This window comes from Rhea americana, unplaced genomic scaffold (assembly GCF_003343005.1).
Source record: "Rhea americana isolate MKP2758 unplaced genomic scaffold, rheAme1 scaffold_192, whole genome shotgun sequence".
NCBI lineage: Eukaryota > Metazoa > Chordata > Aves > Rheiformes > Rheidae > Rhea > Rhea americana.
Window position 1 is genome coordinate 950279 of NW_028186061.1, and position 15243 is coordinate 965521.

The window sequence follows — 15243 nt, forward strand, 5'->3', positions numbered from 1 at the left end:
AAGCGTTGTTCCATTTAAAACAGGAGGCAGCGTGAATCCGGGGTGTTTGTTTTGCCTTCAGTGCCCTGGCACCCAAACAGCTGGCTCCATGAACTGCATATCACCTTGATGAGGCAACACATTTTCCAGAGAAAGGCCAGGCTCGCCGGTCTAGAATGAGCGGGCACATGCTGTGCTACTGTCCCCGGACGAAGCCGACGGACGTGGTCACGGCTGCAAGACAGCAGCTTCTCGCTGCGCCTACGGAGGGGAGGCTCACGCAACGCCGGCGCACTCGGCAAGCACAGTTTACTCTGCAAACCCCAGCTGCTGAACTTATGACTAGGGCAGTTACAGAATTATTTTTCCCTCTACCAGGCTGAGGTTTGACATTGCTCACACACGCAGAAGCGAGGGCTACTGCTGCCATGGTTTGCCGTATTAAAAGTTGCATCATGGGGAGAATGCTTTCAAGCCGTTTCTCTCTTAAATGCCTTCTACCGGAGGCAGACTTGCACATTTGCAAGCAGCTTTGCTCCATTTCCTTCCGTGAGGAGCAAATCAGTGTTTTCAAAGCACTAGCTTTTCAAAGCACAGCTATTACGAGGCTTTAGTTCAATTAATTAATAGCCTCAAAAAGCTCCTTACACCACTCATCTGAGGATTGCAAAGTGCCCTGTTTATTACCAGTGCTTCAATGATTCCCCAGAAGACGATCAAACTCCCATGTAGAAATATATTTAAGCTCTGGCCCTTTCAGGCTCACTCATTACTGCCATGAACACAGGCAGGATTATGAAATGACCAAACGACGCAGCACAGTGTAGCTCTGCTCTGCCTGAGCGGAAAGCCTTCCCCAGTAAACCTATTTACGTTTCAGATTAGAGACTCTATTGTGAGAGTTGTTGTTATATATCCTAACGATGGAGGCCCCTATTTTTCACATTGGATAAAGGACATAAAAAGAGCTCCTAAATTTTGCATATAAAAGCTATAATTTATCCTAAAAGAATGTTTCTAAATTTCATGTAGATAACAGTCGCTAGAAGTGAGAGCAAGATTTTCGTTTTCTTTCATATGTTATTTGTTGCATCTTCGCTCATGAAGCTCAAGTCTCGATGGGTGATGTTGTTTGAAGATAACAGCGCTTCAGCTTCCTTTCCACAAGAAAGGAACTTAGCAGGTTCTAAGTACTTCTGGCAACAAGAGAAAAAGATTTTTTATTTTACCTTGTTAAAAGAAGTTTTGATCAGAGAAAAAGATTTTACACTTCCGTATCAAGATGCTGTACAAATCATAAAACGTCCAAACATTTCAGCAGCTCTTAGTCCACTATCGAGGAGTTCAAGCAGCTGCTGTGCAACACAGGCTCCAGGGCAGAGTACCAAACACTGTGCACGCTGTGCTGCCACTGACCCCCGGCCTTCTGTATAGTCAAGATGACGCTGGCTGATATCCACCTTGACACTAATCTACAAGAAAATTAGAAAAAAAAATCAAGAGAGAAAAAACACTATTTCAAGATATTTAATACGACTGAACGTATTCTGGGCATATGAAATTCAGCTAGGCAGCAAATGCACAGCTCTAGAAAGGTTCACTTCTTACAAACAATGTTACAATTTTGTTTAAGCAGGGACCTGTTAGACCAATATATAACACAAAGTACAGAATCAAATGCAACAGCTAGCAGTAAAACTCACAACAACAAAAGTTATGGCACAAAGAAAGTTAAACTAAGCTAAGTGCAACTAGTATTTTTGGCAATCCTGGTTTAGACTAATTCAAGTTAGAGATCTGTTCTCAGTCAACATCAGGTTCAGTTAACATATACCTTGTGCAAAGTGTATTTTTTAGATTAAATAATTAGTTATGTAAACATTATCTTCTCACAGTAAAACGACAGTGATTTGGGTATCAGAAACAAACAAGAAATAGAACCCCAGACAGTATTTTATTTCACAGTACATATTGTGTATGTATATATAACCATCACATTCAGCAACTAGATATAGTGCATGCCAGTAACAACTTGGACTGTGAACGAAGGACTTGCAGTGCAGAAGTACAATTTACTCCAATACTAACAGACTAATATGAAGTAATACAAAACAAGGTAGAATAAGGTCTTGAAAACAACATACTCTGTCATTTACTATACCTTTCTTTAAAAGGTAGGCTGTTTTACTCTGAAAACAGGGGGAAAAAAAGAAATCATATCAACCGGCAGTGGAACAAACAGTTCTAAGCTTTACTCATTAAAAATATTGCACCAAGAGTGTCATGGGTTGTATTCTGAAAGCAATACAAGAATTTTGTAGATTAAGATATCTGAAAAAAGAATTAAGCGATTACAACAGCTACTTTGAACTAAAGTAGCTGGTAAACTGTAGAAGTCAGTGAAATGTGAGATGACCAGCAAGTCTGTCTTTCAAGTTCTCTGCTACAGGCAATATATGAATAATCTGGAATCTTTTCTATAGAGTAACCAGTGAGTTAGCAGAAGAAAAGATCTCCACTCTTTGTAGCCCAGAGGGAGCTCACTGTAAACTCAATGAAATCTATTGAAATAATTGATAGCCATTCCCTTTTCTTTTACAAACACAGGACTACAAGAAGTCCTGACGTACTTCATCCCCAGTTAGTGCAAATAAATAACAATTGCAAGACAGATGGATTGTACTACAACTACCAAATGATATACAGATGTCTACAGCTCCAGCTATAGCCTGGAGTCAACCTAAGCATCTGGAGCTGACACACAAAAATGCTCCTTGTAATGTCCACAGCTAAATGGCTGGATATAAACAACTGGGAGCTCCCTGGAAAGTGAAGGACAGGGAAGCAAAGGGAGCAGGATCCTTCCATCAACAATCAAAAGCAATGTGGCAGCCCAGCTCCCAAAACGTATTTAGGCAACAAAATAACTAGACACTGTGTTCAAAACACTCTGAGGACACTGCAATAATCTGTCAGCCTATCATCAAAAAATATAAAACCGTTGTGTGCAAGTGAGGAATATATGCAGTGAGCTCCAAGAGATGTACTGAACAAGTGTGCTGGTGAAGAAAATGACTTCCTCTGCTCCAGAATTAATTCTTTCACTAATTTTGTGGTCTAAAACAGGGCAGGAGACAAAAACCTGTAGAATCAGCATCAAGAATCAGCAACCTCTTTTTGAAAAAGAGAAGCTTATATTTAACTTTGGCACTTACTTTAATAAGTGACTTCAGCAAGCAAAACACTTGCCCAATCGCAACACAACTAAATCTGCTCATCAAGTAGATGTCTCAGCCAATACATGTACATTAACTATCCATCTCTTCTTGTTTTCCCTGGACATGGCAAAATAAAGCCTTGGCCACTAACCCTTTGTAACTCTTATAAAATTCCTGGGTACATTAAAAGCATGACTGAAACCTATTAAAACTATTTGTTCAATGATCACAGGGTTTTATCACCATCATTTGCTCGCTTCAGCATTAACTTACAAAAAAAAGTCCCAGTGACTTGTAGTTAGACATCTGGGCCTTAGTACAGGTATTAGCTATTTTCATGAAAGACCTTGAGAGAGAATTAATAGGCCGTAATGATCTAAAGTAGTCTCATATACAGTTTATTTCTCTCTCACTTCTTTGTTGAAATAAAAACATGCTTTTCAAAAGCATTAACATAAAACAACAGCATAAAATTTGATTCAGATGAAACCACACCACTTTGTATTTACAATTATCCACAGTAAGAAATTCTCTATCATTGTTTCACCATGATTAAAAAGCTTAGCCTTTTTAACCCTAAAACCGTCTTCAAAAAGTTACCCAAGTCTGGAAACATTTTTGCAACTCCCCTCTCAGAAACCCCGTATCAGCAGCATCGTATCCCAGACAATATTGCAAACAGCTCCCCTAGAATCAAAGTGTCTATAAATCAACAGTCTTTAAAAACACAGTTCCCCAATCCTCCTCTTTTTCATGTCACCATCCCGAGCGGCCGCTACGTTAGCTTCTTTATTCTGCGGTTCTGCTTGTCAATATTCAGCGTTGCTCGGTCTACAGAGGTGGTGATGGAATCGAGAGCTTCATCCTGTCTCTCCAGTTCTGCCTCTGTCTCTAAGGCAAGGCCCTTTAGTTTCTTTAGGATCTGTCAGAAGAAAAGATTGAGAGCTTTCAGTGAATGATCAGCCTGTTCTTCGAGAAGTGTTACAGACACGTGGCAATTAGTTAACTCTTTGCTTTGAATGGCCACAGCATTTGTTGAACTCGTGCCCTGAATCGTGCTGGCAACATCCGAGGAAAAAAAAAAAAAAAAAAAAAAAAAAAAGATGCAATTTTTGTGCTGATAAACCGAAGCAAGATGTGCGACAATGAACTGGACTAAAGCACAGAAGAATCAAGTCTGAAATGATAGGGAAAAATAATCAGAAGTAAAAATCAATGTAAATTCAACTTTTCTTGGCTCTGTTACCTCCTTGCTAGGTCTGCATGTCACAGAAGTGGTTTGTCCTGAGGTACTACACATCCCGAGAGCTACTGTGGGTAGTAAACATCACTGACTGCATCCATCTGGAGCAGAAGGCAAGAAGCGAGACTTAGGCAACTAAGCAAAAGCATTTTCAAGGGACTAGAGGGCTGGTGCGGTATGAATAGACACCAAGGTGGCCAAAGAGACTCAAGGTGAGATGAGAAACAACATACGGACTAGCTACAGCTCTGTGTCAGGCTGTTAGCATTATATTACTAATCAGCCATTTTACACAGCATTTGCAAATTAATTTTCATATATGCAACTGTAAGCAAACATCCAGAGTTACTCTATGATTGCTATATGCCACTCTGTCTGAAAAACTCTATAAACAGTAGTCCAAATAGGGCAGAAACCTGCACAGAGAGAGTGAGAAAGCTTGGTTGTCAAATTCCTAAGGCCAAGAGTCATCCATAACCATCACCCACACTGATCTTTATGCTTTTCAATTTCTACTTTTCATCAGTTCACACAGATTCCAAGAACAGAGATCCAAACAACACAATAGAAATTCATCTTAATTCCCTACCCTGTAATCTGTAATGCTGGCTCTTTTTCAGCAGTAGATTAAGGCATGAATTATATCATTTGCCTTTTCTTCCCCCTTGTGGCTACTCTATTGATAAAGTTTGTTAGCGTGACATGAAACCACCTGCCCAGCATGGTTGACTTGACAAGACCTACATCATATCACGTGGATTTGCGATATGTGGCTTCTCAATTCCTTCGTATTAGAAAGGGGAGTCCTCTCCTTCCTTAGACATTCATGGAAGGATCCACGATGATAGCACACTGCTTGATTCATAGCAGGAGCTTTTCCACATCTGCAGCTGAATTCCATAGCAATTCAATAGTTTGTAGTTACCCAAGTCACTGGTTTGAGAAAAGCAGTGAGCACTGTTATATCTAACTGGAAGAGCAGGGGAATTTTATGCAGACAAAATGTATCAACTCAAGCTGGATGGTAGCTACAGCAGTGAGATTTATCATATAAAATGTCTCCAAGCTCCTTCCATAAATCACAGGCAGCTAGAAACACGGCTATGTGAATAACCATTTTTGCAATCGAGCTGCCAAAGCAAAAACATACAACAAACCATGAATCAAGCCTAATCTACCTTTTTTTGTTCTTACCAAATCTACAAGCTGAGAAAATTCTGTTTCTATCCCAAACGAAACACTTTGGGTTCCTGTAGTCTAACAAGGAAAGTGAAGCTGAATTCCCCAAACTGGAGGTGGTAGACATGTTCAGGATATGCACTAAAAAGGCAAACGATGCAATCAAATTTGTTGAGTGTGACTCAGGACAGGCATATGAAATAAGGTCTTGACTCTCTCAAGGGAGTGCCTTGACTACTCAGATACAGGAAGTTCAGAGGTGTCTCTCAGTCCTTCCTTTGAGCTTCCTCCACTTATATAATTATATATCTATATGGACATATATATATATATAAAAGATATACATATATAAAAGATAATGTAGTCATTGTTATGTAGAATGACTTCTACCAAGCAACTCAATGTAGATTTGCATTATTAAAAAATGCAGTATAATTAAGATTGGAAGACATGGCCAGAGGACATCTGGTCCACTCTCCCCAATTACGATCAGGTCCAGCTTCAGAGTTCAGCTGAAAGAAAAGATCATTACGTTTCAGTCTCTGCTCCAGTAGACTCTTAATTCTTGATACCAATTTAAGAGAAGGGAGAGCTCATTGCTTCAGCATATCCTAAAGGATGGCAGTGAGAGGTATGTGCTGCAGGGAGAGAGTTCTGGGTTCAGGCTCACCTCTGCAACCTACTGCATGGAAGGACGACCATATGGGAAATCTGGGCTCTGTTTGAGAGATTAATCTGCTATGTTTTCAGCCAAAATAGAACCATCATCAGTAGCTTATTTTTCTGGAAGTTTGGAGATATTTTCCTCATATTCTCCCCTCCTCCCTCAATGAAAGCCATTTATGTGTGTATATACATACATACAAACACATTCACGCATATTTACATATGTACAATCTCAATTTGCACTTGGTTTAAAGAGGAGCCCTACTGGCTTTTTTTTAGCAAATTTACCAAGCATGTTATAAAAGAGCATTCAGAGATTTGTTTCTCAGCACAGAGGAACAAAAGCAGCAGTGACTGCCGATGCCTTCATGATCACTGGCTTAATGCAAGCTCCAGAAGTGCTCCTCTGTCCAGCCAGGCTCTCCACCTTCTGCTGCTGCAAGGCACGCTTTTGGAGATCCGCCATCACGCACTGTTAGCAGCATGTCACCTTCAGCATTCCTGAGCAGCGTCTTCACCCAACCCAACTTAATCTGTGAAATCTGCTGAGGTGAGTGCAGGAGGTAAACGTGGTTACACGTAGTGCCAGCCTCAAATACACCTATGCAGCAGATTTGGGAGGTGGCACTAGAGGATGTCAAAAAGAACCAGGGATACTCACCACCCCTCACCCCCAAGTCTCTCAGAGAGGCAACAACTTTATTTGTAAATTAAAACTGTGGCCCAAAATGCCCAGATTTGCCATGAGAAACAGAAAATGAAGTGTTTTAAACCAGATTACTTTTGATAGGCTTCACATTCATTAAAGCATACTAACATTTAAAATAGACAAAAAAAAGACACAATTGTTGAGAACAGAGCAGCTTTTAAAATACGAAAGCAGTAAAATGGAAATTTAGTCAGCTACAGGGCTCTGCTCAGTTTACCTACCAATTAGGCTCTGACTTAAAACACTGCGGGCAATGATGATGTGGTCACTCATACCAAAAAAAAAAAAAAAATTGAAAAGCAAGTGGCTCATTTTCATCTGTTAATTCTTTGCCTAAAGAAGTCTGGTAATAAATCCCTTAACCCTTTGTCCGTTACTAGCTTCAAGCACTCAAGCAGAGTGCTGCTGTCTAGCCAGTGGGACCTGAAACGGTTAAAGGTGCTATTCTAGCACAACCTCCGGAGCTTGCTGGATCAACTGGATCAAGTTCTGGACTCTGAAGTCCAGCCAAACCTGGTCACAGTTTTTGCAAAGCAAAATGATGGCTAGATGTCCAGTTATCAGCACTCTAGTTCTGCCAGTTGCTAGGATAAGCAATGCCTTCTGCGCCAGACTTAAGAGTTGTCAATCAAGACATGAAAACTCAGTGTGAAACTTTTCTATATGTAATAAAAAGCGAAACAGCAGATATGATTCCATCAAATAAGTTTTCATGGCACATTTCCCTCAGGCCCTGGTCACTCTCACATCAAAATAGACTTAAACAGCCTTCAATTTGTGCCACGAGATTATAATTTGGAAAGTCAGACTGAGCCCCTCAGCTCTGCCATAGGTTCTCTGCGCGACTTCAGGCAAGTTACTTAATCTTGCCATGCGAAGTTCTCACTTTGGGGATGGACGCAAATTTGCTACTTCCCTCCAAATTCTCCCTGCAAAAAGCATTTAATCACAGTAAACCTGGGCTTTGCCATGAGTAGAAGCTTCCACCCTAACTAGAGACCCTTGGTTCTTGTATGGTCTCACCTATGGGGATCTAGACAATGCAGTGTAATTTAGGCCATGATTCATCTGCCCTATTTTTGATCTACTTAAGGAGGAGTTAAAGCACTGCCTGCTTCTCTGTTCTCCAGCTACAGCATGAGCCTAGGTGACTATCTTAGCTGGGGACATTCACGATGCAGACCACTAGAGTGATGGGAGATAAACCCAAGCCCAGGAACCTGCTCAGTACTTAACATCATTATTTATGATATTGCCACATCACCTGAAGGACTAAATGCAAACTGTCAGGCCCACTACAAAGACTGTCTATATCCTAAAGGCCTCACAGTGGAGGCTCGAGTTTGGGTCCTGAGATGCCACCATAACAATGCAGTTTAGCTAAAGCTTGTGAAATACCATCTCAGTACACTCAGTATCTATCAGAGAAAGAAAGACAAAGAAAACGCTGGAATACAAGAAAGTTCAACAATCTGAACTACCCAAAATCCTCGCTTAATCTACTCCATGATCCCTGAGCAACTGCAATGAGGCCTGAATGCTAGAGCAGAGTATGTAGAACCATAACCAGCAATGGTTCTTGGATGCAATTTCCTCAGCCAAATTCACCTGTTAGTTACTAAGAAGGAAGAGAAAAAAACACAAACACACACGCTAGCATTTGCAGTGCTATGAACTGTACTGTGAACAAAGGTTTTGAGAGAGGTAATTGTGATGGTTTAACACACTGCTCCAGCTCTGTGCTTGACATACTGCAGAAGAGCTAGGACAGGGGGCCACACCTAAAATATTCCAATCCAACATCCCATTTTGCAATCAAATCCACACTTAGAGACCATTTCAATTGAGTGATTTTGCACTGAAGCAATTAGGGGGGCTGCCCACATCCTGTCCTGCTGTATCTGGAGAGAGGCAAGGAGACAGCTGGGAGCAGCAACATCTTAAACCACCACTGTACAATTTACTAGAGCCAAAGCCTCACATAACACAAGTAAGAAAAAGTCATATGTGACTTGCCATAGCAAAAAGATATGCATTTACATTGCTTTACTGTGCTTCCTGTTCAGATAGGTTTAGACTGCAGCTATCAGCGTTTGTTTGTAATTATGCAAAGCGCAGATGTTCTTTTTGTCTAATTTGGAGTTGCATTGGGTGCACAATACCTAAGCTCTAAACCAGTCACTGCAGAAGTGCTTCTGCCCGCTGCAGGAAATCAGGCCATCTCTTGCAGCACAAAACCTCTGAATACAGGCAGAGCACAAAAACACTGGAACAAGTGAGTTTGACAGGACAGCAGGTACCTTCCATGTGAAGCATACAAGAGGAGTCAAATTTTAAAGTATCCTTTATTTTGGGCCTGTAGCTGTCAGGAGAGTATGAAAAGACCAGTAATTACTTTATTTCTTATCTTATTCTTAGTGGCTGATTCTCCCATTATTTCTTCTTGGGTTGATACAGAAGTCTGATTTTATTTACTTTCTCAGGATGTACCAAGCACTCCTGGTACTGGGGAAAAGTCTACTCATTGATCTTGTCGGGAAAAAACACCCAAGCAGTTTCAGAGGCTTAACTACAGCTTTTTTTTAATTAATTTATTTATTTTAGTATTATTAAATCTTTAAGTTTCACACAAGCAAATACAAAGCGTTAATTGTGAGCACCTCAGCTCTCTCTCCAGATTCTGCCTTCAAAACAAAAACAAGAAAAATTCAGGGCACGATCGTCACATGTGTCTGTTAAGATTACTCGTCTGCTGCTTGCTATTGGCCATGGCATGCGGCCACCCTATGAGCAAATCTGGTATTTAGCACTTGGAATGAACAGTTCATCAACAAAACACTTTTTCTCTGACCTAACAGTCGTGCTTTCCTGAGATGAGGGCATGATAAAAGGGTAAATAAACACTGAAGAGACTGTGAATACAGCAAAGGACTGAAAAAGAATCACCAAGAATGGAAGAGACATCAAGGAAACATCACAAAGATATTCACTGAGATGTGTGTGTTTTCTCAAATGCTACAGAATTGGCTTCTTTTTGTACCATCCCTGCCATACACATAGCATACACATTCTGCAGACACAGTAAATAATCAGGGCAACAGTTCTTATGCAGAAGAGGTTTAGCAGAGGGGATATTAGAAAGCACTGGTTTGGCAAAATAAATTCAAAACCAGTGAAGAGAACTCCTACTCCCGCTCATCGACCACAGCCCTTAAGCTCATATTATCATATCCCCTCCCACACCCAGTGACATTATGTCAGCCATAGCAAGGCAGTAGGCAGAAGCTCAGCCAGAGACCACAGGAACTCCGCAGGCTTCTTCCTCCTCTCCATCTCTGCAGCACAGCTAAGGAGCACAGCTCGCACTGCCACCAACTCTGCTTTTAACATGAACGTCCTTCTTGAAGTCCTGGTGAGGTCTTTTACTTAGGCACTCAACTGCAATTCCAGACTGCTCAGTGCTTCCAGCTCTAATGGAAGGAATTTAATATCATTCAGCAAATGCTGCTGCAAAACATCTACTGTTATCACTATAAGCAGATCTTTTTGAGGAGAAGGGAAGAGAAATCAACCAGAAAGAAAGCTAAGCAAAGGAAAGTAAGGTTATCTGTTGATCACAAGTTTCCCTTATCTCTCCAATTTACAAAGTTCTACTGGTCTCTTCCACATCACAAGCAATGGGAGGGTTAGAAAAGAGCTCTTCTGCATTCAGGATGATTGTTTTGTTTTGGTTTTTTTTAAACACAAGCTTGCATTAAAGATAATCAAGGAACAAACAATCATAAACAATTTTCAAGAGAGTAAACAGCTCAAGAAAGTGTTTTAGTCAGCACCTGCAGCCATCATTTCCTGCTCATTCTCAAAGCAGGAGAACTGAAATGGTGCAGAACATCTCTGAGAGCAGCTGCAACAGCAAAGACAAGCCCTTGGTACAGACTGAGACCCTGCATATACTGCTCATTTGTTAAGATATGTTTGAAAGGTCTACAAAGGGGCAAAGCAGCAGACTATACCTCAGCAAGGAGAACCCTGCATCTCAGATCACAACTTACTTCTTAAGGTCACACAGCCGAAAACAAGATTCAAGGCTCTTCCTTCTCTGCCCTGCTTTCAATTTACGCGTTTAACCTGCTTCCCAATTACAAAATGACTGAACACGTATAACTGATAAAACCTTGACATACCTTAGATGTCCATTAAAAGGCTTACTCAGATGTAGTTTCAAGCTGCTTCTAAAGCCAACAGAGTGTTCTGCAAGACCCTAAGCATTTACCAGCTGAAAGGCTTTGGTGTTTGCCATGATGCTGCCTATGAACCCCATTAGAAAACATCCAACCTACACACTTTTCAAATTTGCTTTCCCTGGTAGGCACCTGACCCAAGGTGTTGCAAAGTACATATTCATCTTCAATAGCCCTTCATGACCAACAACTCTTCACACAGTGTTTAGCTCTTCTGGGTCTGGATGCAAATCGGAATTATAGTGTTGAAAAGTTGACATTTGAGAGAGACACAATTAGTCTTTCTGAATACATAACAGCTGTACAAAGTGTATGCACCCTTGAATAACAGACTGGTGACATTTGTACAAAATGATTGAGAAATGCTCTCCCTTAAAATCCTCCAAAAGGTCAACACTGCCTCAGTAACTGCTTATTTTTGCTGTTTGAGTTTTTTTTTGTTTGTTTGTTTGTTTGTTTGTTCTTAAACAACACTAGCATTTAGCACTGGTTTGGGTGCGCTACTCAGTGGAGAGAACTTCAGCAGTTGGATTTCTGCACAGGTTAAATCCTCATTTACCCAACTGCCTTGGGGTTACTTTTAATAAATATATTTTTCCTGCAAGTTTTCATTTTTAGTCACTCTTAAGTCACTGCTATGAGCTTGTGACTCTCAAATGCACTCAGCTATGAAAAGTTGCTGCATTCTAATTCCCAACTATTAAATAAAAGAAGGGGCCTGCAAAACTGCAGTCTAGACAGAGGCAATAGGGTTAGCAAAAACTTCTCATGATGGCTCACTAAGCTACAAATGGAATATTAAAGAGAGAATCAGATGCTAGAAAAAAAAAAGATAGGAACATACTTCAAGAGTAATCTCTAATTTCTCACCACATTTTCTGATGTGGCTGCTATCATCACCAGTAAATCTATTTTAATTGAAAAACAAGTAAAAACCACATTTCTTTGCTTTTCCAGTTAGCTAACTATTTCAAATCAACCACATAGTATGGATAGAGAAGGTTTCTTCACTAAAAAGACTCTAAACATCAGCTAAAATAAAAAGTCTTTAAAGAACCAGCTAGGGGAACAATACCAGCCAGAATTACTTTAAATAAGTAAGTTTTTCCTAGCAGAGTCTCTAACCACTTCTCCTTCTCTATCTATTCATGTGCTAGATTTCACAATTAATTCTTTTTGTGTGTTTATAAAACATTTTGCTCAGGTTTGTGAATATTTCTGAAAATGAACTGCTACTCCTTACTAAAAGGAATAAGACAGGATAGAGAAAACATAAGAAAGCCTGAAGGAATCAGTCTAATTGTTAAGACTTTTTAATCTTCAGAGGAAACAGCTTCAACCTGAGGGTTTTCCCTGGGTTATAACCCTCTAGTTTAATATATTTGGCCTGCCGATAACTCTCAACTTGTTCAGAACAGCTAAAAACAAACAGGAGCAAACAGGAGGTTATTAATGTATTTTAATCACAGGCTTGACTGTTTGGGTTTTTGTTTTTGTTATTGTTTATTTTTAAAAAATATGCACATCTACACTCAGGGAATATTTTGTTAAGGACAGCAGACTATGTTTCTGATGAACGAAGAGTATGAGCATTACTAAGGAAGAGGGAGTGCAATGACCAGCGCATACAACCACAGACGCGGTTATCTCAACTCTACCTGCTTCAGCTCTTTTGTTTCTGACTCGGAGATATTTTCTTGTCTCTGCAGCTGAACTTGCTCGTTGTCCATCCCTTCTTCGCTTCCCACTGGAGAGCCGGGCTGCACCACGCCTCCCAGGAGTCCTGTGGCTGCAAGAGAAATTCCCATGGTCAAAGACTGCCATCTCCTGTCCTAATGGAGAGGACTAGCAGTAAGAGCAAACAGCGATCTGTGTTTTGTGCAGTAGCAGTTTTGGAGGGGACAAGCACACTTGGAGAAGCTAGGCCCAACTTTGCCTTGGCCTTTCCCAACCTGTAGTCTTCTAAAAAGACTTGCTATTAAAGGCAGCACCTGGAGAATGGATTTAATTTGTGTTCTGGACATTCATCTGAGCAGAGGAAAAAGCAGCAGTAACGTATGCCCAATTAGATAAAGAGGAGTCTTCATCTGCTGCTTCTTCTTGGCTTAATGTCTTAAATTAAAGAATTTAAAAGTGGTGGATCGGGGCAGAGTCTAAGAGCCAAGTCAGCAAACCTCAGCAACAGAAGGGCAATCCTGACGCTAGCAGCCGCCCCCACCAAAGCAGCATGGATGCAATTCCTGGAGGAACATGCCACCTGTCCTTTATTTAAAGCACCAGCTCTTATTGCACTATCTGATACTACCCAGTAGGGTGGCAGGGATATCGCAGCAAGGAAAGGCTGTTGTATCTGATGCAGATGGGTGCTAAACACCTGAGATGAACATCTCGGCTTCTAGAGGTGCTCCAACCATCTCCATAGCACTCTCCCACTTAAAGAGGCACTGAGAAGGAAGGAAGCTAACGCTCTCGCTGCCACCTGCGAGTCCAACCTTGCACAAAACAGGGACAGCAGCTGTCGGAGACATTAGGACAGAAAGCAAGTCGGAGGCGAGAGCTCACTGCGAGGCCGAAGAGCTGGTGCCCAGCTGGCTGGCTGGCTGACGACATAGCGCTGAGCTGTTTTGGAGAGCATTACTGCTCCACGGAAAGGGAGACAAAAGCTAAAACAGAAGTATCAAACCCTAAATCCTTCTCAAGTAATTACTGCAAAATCATAATCTCTGGAATTATTTGGTTATCAGTCTGAGAGTTACTGGACTCAAGATTTAAGACAGGCAAATCATTCACTGTACTACTGTTAGCCTGCTCAAATGCTTCTTGTATTTGGAGAGGCTAGGAATCAAGCACAAAAAAACTCACTGCTTATGGCAAATAACTGTTGTGATCTCCTGGAGAGGACAAATTGAGGAAGGGAATAGCAGACTTTCCTACTGCAGCAAACAGCCAGACAAGATTCTTTGTGTTTCTTATCAGTTGAATGTCCCCATATGCTAATTATTCCATTAAAAACAAGAAGTCTATGCATTTCACTCCATTCATCTTACTGAAGATAAGAACAGGAGGGAGAGACAGCAAAGGCATGCCAAAAGAACAGGATAGGGAAGGAGATCATGCATTTCTCTTTGGTTTTCTAATAAAAAGGATAGACAACTGAATACAAATGCAGAAATATTTAGAACCGATTGAAGAATAAATTTTGCTTAGTTTTGTTACACCGAGTTGGATCGTTGCACCACCAGCACGTGAGGACGAGAAACTACCAAGTTTCCGAGCAAAGTACTGGAAACTCGAAATAACGAGAACACTTGGTTACAGTGGTCGGCAGTAAACATTCAGGAACTTTGAAAGGGATAAAAAGCCATGAATGCCAGTTCCCAGCTGCAGGATTAAGACAGCACTGCTTTCGGATTGTTATACCACAAACACACTGTGGGATTTCTTGCACCTTACTCAAGCATTACTGAACACACTGGTTGGGAAAAGCACTGGCTTGAGCCAGCACACGAGAACCTCTGTTACAAAACAGACCTTGCTGCACTCTGCCCTTTGCATGCAAAGCCCCTTCTGGCTTACTCCAAAAGAATACAGTGAAAAAAAACAATGTAAAGCAATTTAAAATGGTTATGGATAATCTAGAGCGTACAAAACACTTCAGACATGCTTTTTTCTCTAAATGAAATCAAGCCAAAACTCTTAAGTAGTGCAGTTTGGTTGCAATTATTTACACAAACGTGCAATACACACGACTTCACCACAGTACTTTGAAAAATAGGTAGGATGCAGGTGACACTACGAGAGCTAAAATGCCCCTTGCTCAGAACTGCACAACGAAGAGCAGTAAACACTATGAGCCAGATCACGGAGAAAAACGTTCCTCCACTGCAAGGATATTTCTCCTATAAGTCTCTGAACCAACGTTCACTATTTGAAAATATACACACAGATTTTGTGCGTGTTATGCATGCCTGTCTCTGTGTACAGACTTTTCTTCCCCTTCTTTAAGGG

The 15243-nt window shown here is 40.9% G+C and overlaps 1 protein-coding gene across 5 annotated transcripts in view; it reads right to left on the minus strand.

Annotated features, from left to right (window-relative positions):
• Positions 1-1491: 1491 nt before the first annotated feature.
• SNAP47 (synaptosome associated protein 47) overlaps positions 1492-15243 on the minus strand; it is a 28433-nt gene continuing 14681 nt past the window's right edge. For 4 of the 5 annotated variants that reach the window (XM_085302778.1, XM_085302777.1, XM_085302780.1 and 1 more), the window contains 2 exons: positions 12894-13024; positions 1492-4119 (listed from right to left, as the gene is read on the minus strand). In XM_085302778.1, the coding sequence (XP_085158904.1) occupies positions 3973-4119; positions 12894-13024 (278 nt within the window). In that variant the 3' untranslated portion in view covers positions 1492-3972. Of the gene's footprint in view, positions 4120-9570; positions 10465-12893; positions 13025-15243 lie in introns of those variants that run through there. The other variant, XM_085302779.1, reaches the window with a different exon arrangement.